General features: G+C 33.0%; 1 protein-coding gene across 3 annotated transcripts; it reads right to left on the bottom strand.

The window, feature by feature from the left end:
* Positions 1-1362: 1362 nt before the first annotated feature.
* Positions 1363-7767, bottom strand: LOC140879171 (PHD finger protein EHD3). 3 transcript variants are annotated; one of them, XM_073282833.1, is made up of 8 exons: positions 7674-7767; positions 7137-7496; positions 4726-4929; positions 4103-4435; positions 3538-3627; positions 3372-3416; positions 3160-3204; positions 1363-2535 (listed from the first exon to the last, which is right to left on the bottom strand). In XM_073282833.1, the coding sequence occupies exons 2-8, from the start codon at positions 7371-7373 to the stop codon at positions 1672-1674; spliced, it is 1818 nt and encodes a 605-aa protein (XP_073138934.1). In that variant the 5' UTR covers positions 7374-7496; positions 7674-7767; the 3' UTR covers positions 1363-1671. The 3 variants fall into 3 exon arrangements, with proteins under 3 accessions (XP_073138934.1, XP_073138935.1, XP_073138936.1); XM_073282834.1 differs by having other exon boundaries at positions 7137-7481; positions 7674-7762; XM_073282835.1 differs by lacking the exon at positions 7137-7496 and having other exon boundaries at positions 7674-7762.
* Positions 7768-9206: the final 1439 nt, after the last annotated feature.

The following is a 9206-nucleotide window of genomic DNA, read 5'->3' on the forward strand; positions in this document are numbered from 1 at the left end:
AAGTACATAAATGCATAAATTGAGTACAAGAATTAAACATTTGATTTGACCAAGTTTGGTGGTCCTATGGAGTTTTAAGAAAGAATTTTTATTGTAAGGATTTATAAAAAAGTTAAGTTTGGATTTAGGGATTTATTCATAATTCACTCTTGAAATAATGCCTCAATGAAAGTGTGTCATAAGTGATATTTATTTTAAATTTCTCTTTCACTACTGTTGTTGTACAAGGTCCTGTGAAATAATGCCTCAATGAAAGTGTGCCATAAGTGATATTTATTTTAAATTTCTCGTTCACTACTGTTGTTGTAAACACTAATACAATATGTTTTCAGTAAACCTAAACTACTAATCGGATCCACTATTAATTACTCGTTAAATATTCATAATTAAAATTATGGATCCTAATCACTCATTAAATATTCATAATTAAAATTAAATTGAAAATAACAATGGAAACAACTCAAAACTTATTAAGAATAAATTATACAGCCCAATCGAATTGCAAGTAAAAATAAAAGAATGCTTTTAAACTAAATCCAACGATAACCTCTGCTTTTCAGCAGGGACGACCCTTGCCCAGGGCCGGCGGGGCATGCACCGATGGGGCCCCAAATATTTTAAAAAATATATTATGTATTTAAATTATAATTATTTTATCTTATAAATAAAAATAAAAATAAAAATAAAGAAAGCAAAATATAAAAGTTACGGTGCCGTACCGTATGTATGAATTGAATGTAGAATTTGTCAATTGTCGATTTCAACACACGCGCATAATCAGTAATAATAGAATACTCCACGTAATCACACAGTCAAAACTCACGCCGGGAAATCGAATTGTTGTTAAATATCATTTTATTTGTTGTTAGATGTTAATATAATAATATTTAGAATTGATGGAATTCAAATTCCCCTTACTCATAAATTTACACGCACACGAAATATTTTGTTAAATATCATTTTATTTGTTGTTAGATGTTAATATAATAATATTTAGAATTGATGGAATTCAAATTCCCCTTACTCAATTCCATATTTCCATAATTAATGTTTGAATACTTTTTTTTATTCAATGTATTTTAGTATACAACATAACATTTTCAAACATTCATATTTCAAATACATATTTTAAAAAATTCGAATAATTTATCCAAGTACTATCTTAAAGAATTCGTAGACAACTAAACAACAACGAGCTAAAATATTTTTTGTTACTGAAGAAGGTTTAGTTTCAAATGTAAAATTACAATTCTTGTGTTTGAACATTTTCCACATGGGGGATTCAATTAAGACACCACTATCTTTTGCAAAAATCACATGAGCATCGCACTACCAATCAAATGCAAAGGAGATAATGCACTTCAAAATAAAGGAATTGCTCAATTAAAACGTGTCATTTTACAACTTGTCTGAAATTTGAAAACCCTGCACCATATTCAGAAAAGGAGCATACACCGCAAAGTACAACACCTAAATCAGTCTTTGCCAGAAATCGTCGCCCATAGAGAAAAACAGGATCAAATCTATACTGGAATTTGTAGTCAAAACCAGTCCACTACCAATCCGCCAAAATGTTAAAAGTTTGCTCAAATGATGCAGGTATGGCACGTTTACTATAACTACATCATGAAACTTCTTTCAGCCCAAAAAACACGCCCTAGTTTTATATGCTCATTTATCTTTGAAACCCATTGCCACCAGATTCTCCTCGTAATTCAAAGTTTTGGCTGCATTTAGAAGCATATCTACACCACCAGACTTCTGGGAAGTCTTGTCTCCCTTTATTTTTCCATCCAAGGCTCTCTTTTTCAAGTTATTTTGCAGGCTCTGATGTAATTTTTTGGCTTTGCGGACACGTTGAATTCCAGCATTGCATTTTCTGCAGAACCATCTTCCTCTGGGTATCTCATCTTTAGGTGGGCACATGCAGTATATATGATATGCATGATCACACCCATCACAAAGAACAATCTTATCATCATCTACATCAGTGAAGCAACTTCTACACAGACAAGAAGGGCAGTACCAGCAGTGACCGTAAGAGATCAACTGCTTGCTTGTCAAGCATTTTGTGTGGTAAAACTTTTGACAGAAGGGATGGCCACATATCCTGTAATCCTCTACTCTTTTAATCACAATTCTACACACCTTGCACTGTGTAATCCGTTTACCCTTTTCATTTCCAACTATTTCCATTGAGCTTTTTTCCAATTCCTCTAATATTTCCTCGTACAGAAACTCATCCTCTTCGTTGCAATCAAATGAAGCGTTGAGCCTCTCACAGACTACGCAGTTGTCATGTGGAGATTCAAGTCCCTTTGAAGTACACTCGGCACAATACCAACTTTTAACGGGAATTTCTCTAACAGCAGGCTCAACACAGCAGATATGATACATCTCCTCACATGAATCACAAACTAGAACATCTCTTCCATCGGCCTTCTCCCCACAGCGTCTGCAGGTATGAACTTGATCGAGAGCATGGGACATTGTTCGCCACTGCTTAGTGTGTGTGTCATATTCTTGAGCAAGGTGCTGTCAGCATAAAAAATGGGAACGTAACGCACTTAGGCAACCATCCAAACATCAAGAACGTAATAGTTTCCCACATTTTTTCCCAAGAAACCCAAATCTTTAACCGGTTCACGATCCCTAGTCCTTTCAACTACAGAATCAAAATAACAAGCAATACAGGAAAAACTCTGCATAATACTCATAATACCTTTTGCAAACACAACCAAAAAAAAATCTTCATCAGGGCATACTGCTTGGGAGAATAGAAACAATAAGAAAAAACAAGAGAATAAAACAATGAAAAATTAGAGAAATTCTCCAGGTTGTGAAAAACTGAAGTTTCTATGCAAACAATAGCCAACCACTGAACTAACACAATGAAAAGCTCCTAGAATATATACTGGAATACATAATATTAACTTCTATGATGGAAAAGTACCAATCACCACAACCATCATATTTTATAATTTACTATTGTTTGGTAGTATAAACAGAAATCATATGAACAAAACAAAATAATATTAATGTGGGATTAGGCAGTAAAGAATAGTGTTCCTCTCTCACGTTGAGTTCTATTGAAAAGAAAAGGTCATTGGAAGAAAAAGGGAAAAAACATTAAAAAAAGACAAAGAAAAAAGCAATTACCTCAGGTCTGCCACCCACAGAAATGTTGTGTGCTGAACTCCCAGCCTGAGAAAATGAAAATTATAAGTTAAAGTATGGATGTAAAATATGCAGGGACAGTAAATTAAGAGTGCTCCCTCTCTCAACTTAAATTCCATGCGGAAGAAAAAGGCAATAGAACAAAAGAAAAAAAAAACATCCAAGAATAAAAGAAGGAAGAAAAAGAACAATACCTCATGTCTGCCATCCTCAAAAATGTTGAGTTCTGAACCACCAGCCTGAGAAAATGAAATATATAAGTTAAAAAGAGAACGTCAAAGAAGCAGGGATAGTAAAATTTAGAGGCTCAAAAAGACAAACATGCGTAAAACTAAGTATATTCAAGCCAACTCAACCAACCCGTTCTTGAAAGGATGCCATTGTCTTTTCTGAAAGGCATTTTGCGAGGGTAACTATATTAGTGCCAACATTTTGAAGCCTTGTCCACACCTACAAAATGAAGTCAGCACTCGTAACTGAGAACTACAGCATAGTAATCAGACAAAGAACAAACCCATTATAAAAGAATCGCAAAAACACTGGACTTTCAAAGTACAAGATATCATCCTTCCACACTAAGAACTGAGTTTGGTTGGGTATTGGCATTACCAAAGAAAAAATCAAAAATAAAGAATAACCACACCTATCCCTAGGATACCCTCCCACCCAAAATTGTAAAAATCAAACAAAAGGTTTGTAATGGAGTAATGATCAGTAGAAATAATTGGCACTATTTTCTCAAGAGTCAAGTAGAGACCCAGTTTCTTCCCAGAGACCCAGACACACACAAGGAGTGATAGAGTTTAGTAAAAATGTCCGTTCTCAGCATAAGTAAAATATCAGCTGTTCTATATGTAGAGTTCATTGTCAGAAGTCAAGATATAAACATTCATTGCAGCAAAAAAGTCACTGAAAGGAAGAAAACCTGTTGGATATCCGAATGAAATAGTACAGGTGAACGTTCATACGCTTTCTCCTTCATCCTTGAGTTTATGTGACTCAAATCAAGTAACTTTTCAGTCTTCATTCCTTGAAAATTTTCAAGCAGTAAACTGCATAATTGTGAAAATTTTTCTGACTCAATAATTTCAGAAAGTGCGGACCGACAGAGATCAGTGACCGGGTGATGATTCAATGCATGTACCGATCCATTCGATGCCATAATTCGACTTGCATTGGCTTCCTTTTGGGGGCCATCACAAATAGAACCAATCTGAAAGGTGTATTTCACCCCATTTTCACAAGATCTTGCAGATTTCTGCATGGAAAACCGTAATAGTTTGTTTAGATCTTTAATATATAATGGATGAACTAGCTTCCATCTCCAGCATATTTATGCAGTTTGAAGCCCGTGGTATAGAAGTACGCAATCCAGTGACTGGAATGCAATGCAACTTGAAAAGATCATAAACAGTTGAAATAATACAATCCACAATTCCCTTCCAAGTTCCAACACACAAATGCATTTTGTTAATATGAAATAACCACATACTATTACTAGTAAAATAATAGGTTCCAAAAAAACTGAATCTGAATTTACGCAAGTACCTTAACATCAGATCTGCTATCAATTCCTGGATGAAACACGATAGCATCTTGAATGCAACTTCTCAAGCCATCGTCACCCTCTAATGACTGATATATTTGCTCTAGAATAATATCTCTTGGGTGCTTGAGTGAGCAATTACTGGAAGAATTTTCACACGAATGCTTTGGAAAACAGCCAATTTGATCTAATATATGATTCATGGACTGCCAAAAAATCAAATGAAGAACAATTAGGATAAACACAGCAGATACATAAAAATAAGAACATTCACTCAAAAGGGCCAAAAATTCTCAGAAAACCAAAAACATACAGAAAACAGATAGCAAATTTTAACATCAGATTCTCACAAAAATGTATATGTCAAACTAAACAAAATTGATGCCTTATGGAGTAACCCACATTCAAGATGGAGCGAACTATTGTTCAAGGCACAACTGAATTACAACCCCGCGGATGTAGTTAGTTGTTGAATGAGCTTTTTCGCTCACAATCGAGCCCAAAGATTAAGAACCATGACATTATCTGTACTTCGAGTCTTTTATGTTTATTCTAGATGTCTAGCATGTGTCTGTCACATGAAATTCAGAAAAAAACGTGTGCAAATAGAAAAAGGTGACCAGGTACAGAAAGGGAAGAAAATCAAGCAGATAGGGGAGAACAGATGGAAAGGCATCAAGAAGAAATGCTTATTTCCAAGTAATTTGTCATTTCAAGCTGTTGACTCAAAAAGATAGAATCTTCAATAACACGACAATCAATTAACTGTTGCACTTTATAGAAATGACGAATTACGGGCTTATGATAATAATTTAATTAATATCATGTCGAACAACAATTAAACATGTACTTTCCAAAAAAAAAACAATTAAACATGTCTTCCAACATGAAATCACAAAAGTATATCCTTCACAACTTTTTTATCAGGGATGCTAGAAACATGTTTAATTTTGAAGGAGCTAAAAAGAATTCAAGTTTTCAGCATCTACATCATATACAGCTTCTTAAGAATATGTTTAAGTGTCTTCAATACAAATTACAACAACAATCAATTACCAGTTGCACTTCATAAATATGAGAAATTACAGGCTTATGATAATAAAAATAGGCAGAAGCAGAAGAAAAACCCCCAAGCACAAAAATGAAAATAAGCTGTCCGACATGGACGGCTTTGCAGTTAACCAACCATAACCAGATCCATATCCTGAGCATGTAACAAGCAGCATGTGACATTATGGGCTGCCAAATGATGTCCCTTTAACAAAGTAAGGCGAGGAACTTATCGCATTCACACTCGAGCATATAATTTACTCACCATTACCAATTTTAGAAATAAATTAACCTGCATAAGGAACAATGTATTGCTCTGAAAAGGTGAAATTATCTAGTGTTTTCAAACTAAACCAATAGTTAACACACCATTTACTAGCCACAAGAATTAGACTAGATGGTAGTATAATACAGCAAATATCACTACTTTCTTGGGTGCTTTAAGCTAGTAGGACTTCATACATTAGAACATGTTCCGTCAACTTTCTTTAACCAGATCTTAAGGTTAGAATTCCTAAATCCAATTCACTCTCTAAAGGTTGTTTTGCAGTCAAGAATTACAGCAGGAGAGCATCAGCATAAAGCATAATGCAAGAAAGTTCTCAGCTATTCTGAAAAAACTTATCAACTAGAGAAAGAAGACAGATGTACTATACCATGAAAAGAATTATCCAAATTTATTAATATTAGAAGATCTCCTGAAATAATGCATGTATAATACATATCACATCTCCATTAAAATGAAAATGCTTTGTTTCAAGAAACAAAAACCAAAATGGGGAGTAAATTGAACAAAAATTCACCCAGCCATCTTTTTTGCACTAATGTTTAATGCTGAAATCTTCATAGAATTTTTTCAATTCTCTAAAGGAAATTGCCAAAGAGACAGCCAGGAACAAACTTTTTGAGATGAGAGCATTAAGAAAATCTTCCTGACATTAAAAGATTGAGATATCCCGGTGAATTGGCACAAGCAATTTTCATTTTAAGCAACTTTTCTATCTAGGTTGAAGCTATCGAATTCAAAGATGGTGGTGTGCAACGCAAACAGAAATGTGGATACAAGATACCAAAAAATTTTAAATTAATGAAGTAGCGTACCCGACCTTTTCAAAAGAATCATCCAATTTCCAAACCATAAATTACTCATGCATGTCACATTATTGATGGCGTTATACAGTCCAAAAAATAGTTGAAAAATAATTCTTACAAACAGCTGAAAGGTGAGAGCAAAAATATTAAGACCACAAGAAGTGTCTGATGTGTCTTTCAATATTTAACTGCCAGTAAAGGCACAAAAGGCTACATAAATTGCAAAAGTCAGACGACTGCAAAACTCAAATTAAGAGAAATATTGTCACACCTTATGGATGAAGTGACTAGTAGAATCACTCCTAAACTTCCCATCCTCTGGAACGTCGGTATGCTTTCGCCTCTTGTAAGTAATCATACTATCATCTACCAAAACCGATGAGCCAGTTTCAACATCCATAGTAGCAAGGTCATTTGCTTTCTCAGAAACAATCTTTGGCACCATTACTCTACTCTTAAAAACAGTATCGTCCCCACATTCAACTATTTCTCTCACTATATGAACCATTCTTATTCTTCACTTGAAAACAACCAAACTAAAATTAACGACGCAGCTCAAAAACTGGGGTCTCGTGGCCATTAATCCACCCTCATTGCATCCAAAAACTCGAGTTCCCTGTCAATTTCGCAACTTGACACAACACATCCAATAAGGACATAAACTACAACCGAAACCACTAAAACCCCCAAAAACGAAGCAGTTGAATTCGCACATGAACAGAACTACTTCAAAAAAAACCATAATTCGAACACAAAGCACACGTAAAAACACGAATTAAAAAACTTTGCTAGCGAGGTAGAAACTTACAGGAAATGGAGAGAGCACAAGAATTCAGAGACGTTAAGATTTGGAACCCTAGATAGGATGCGCGTTAAGTTTTGAAAACGAGAGGGACCTTTCGCACATATGAAGAAAAACAACTTTTCAGGGCCCTTTTGCAATTTTATATTATTGACCGGAAACCGGAGAACCCAGGTCAAATCTCCACTGTGTGAGTGTGTGTGTGGGATCTACACAAACTGACACGTATCGGTACTGTTTTCCAAACACATACACACGGGATAATATTTGTTAAAAAAAATTGATTAATATGACATTACATATTACATATAGATAAAGAAAAAAAAAAAAATATATATATATATATATATATATACATATCATTTTCTTAGGATATGATATTTTTAAAGTAGATAAAATTTTATTGAGATAATTTAAACTTTGAGATATAGTAGAAAGAAGTTTGAGAAAAATCTAGAAAAAATTGAGAGATGGAGGAAAATTAATAATAAACTCCCACCAATAAAATTAAATAACAAATATTATGAATGGTAAAATTATAAACAAACTTTGGTGTCACATGACATACCAAAGTTAGTCAGTATGAGATGCTCGATTTTAATAATAATTAGTGCTCTTTTGCATACGCTGCTTGCTTTTACAATTGAAAAATTATATAAACATGATAATTTTTGTTATTCTCAAATTAATAAATTTTAACACTATTATATTTATTTATTAAAAGTGGTATAACCATTTAAAATTTAAAAGTATAGATACACATTTAAATTTATTTAAATAATTTAAAATATTTTGAAAAGTGAATAATGCTACACAAAGATAACAAAAAACAATTAGTCTACACATTTAAACAATTATAATAATAATAATAATAATAATATAGATAGTATAATTAATAATATTAATGTTAATGTTGGAACACTTAAATTTTAGTGTTAAGTTAATCTAGACAAAACTAACATAAAGGAAAAAATGGGTAAACACGAGTAAGTCAACTATCCATAACCGAAATTGGATATACACGACTGAACTAGATGACTAAAATACTAGAGACCGATACTAGATATTGTTGATTATTTGATGAATGGAAACCACGACTGAACGAGGCACCATGAGAAGTTATTCTCAACTAGTCAATGATGATCAACTTGACAGACCACAACTGAAGTAAATGACAACTGACACACTTCGAACATATTCAATGAAACGATCATTAACTCTACTTTAAATAATAATTAAATAAATAATAATAATTATGAAACGACCCTAACTCTCTAAATATAAATAAATATGCGGAAATTTTTTTTTTTTACTTACTAAATAAAAATATGTACATACATGCCCATACATATATGCACAGAATAAATAGATTTAAAAATAAATTAATTAAATAAAAATGCAACCTTTAATAAATTAAATATCTGAGTCAAACATTTAATAAAATACTGTCATAAGCAAAATAAATAAAGTTTGCATGCACTGAAAATTGTTAAATAAAATGAGTAATACTTTTAACCACTGAAAATAAATAAAAGTATA

Source organism: Henckelia pumila, chromosome 2 (genome assembly GCF_033568475.1).
Source record: "Henckelia pumila isolate YLH828 chromosome 2, ASM3356847v2, whole genome shotgun sequence".
In the NCBI taxonomy this organism is placed as follows: Eukaryota; Viridiplantae; Streptophyta; class Magnoliopsida; order Lamiales; family Gesneriaceae; genus Henckelia; species Henckelia pumila.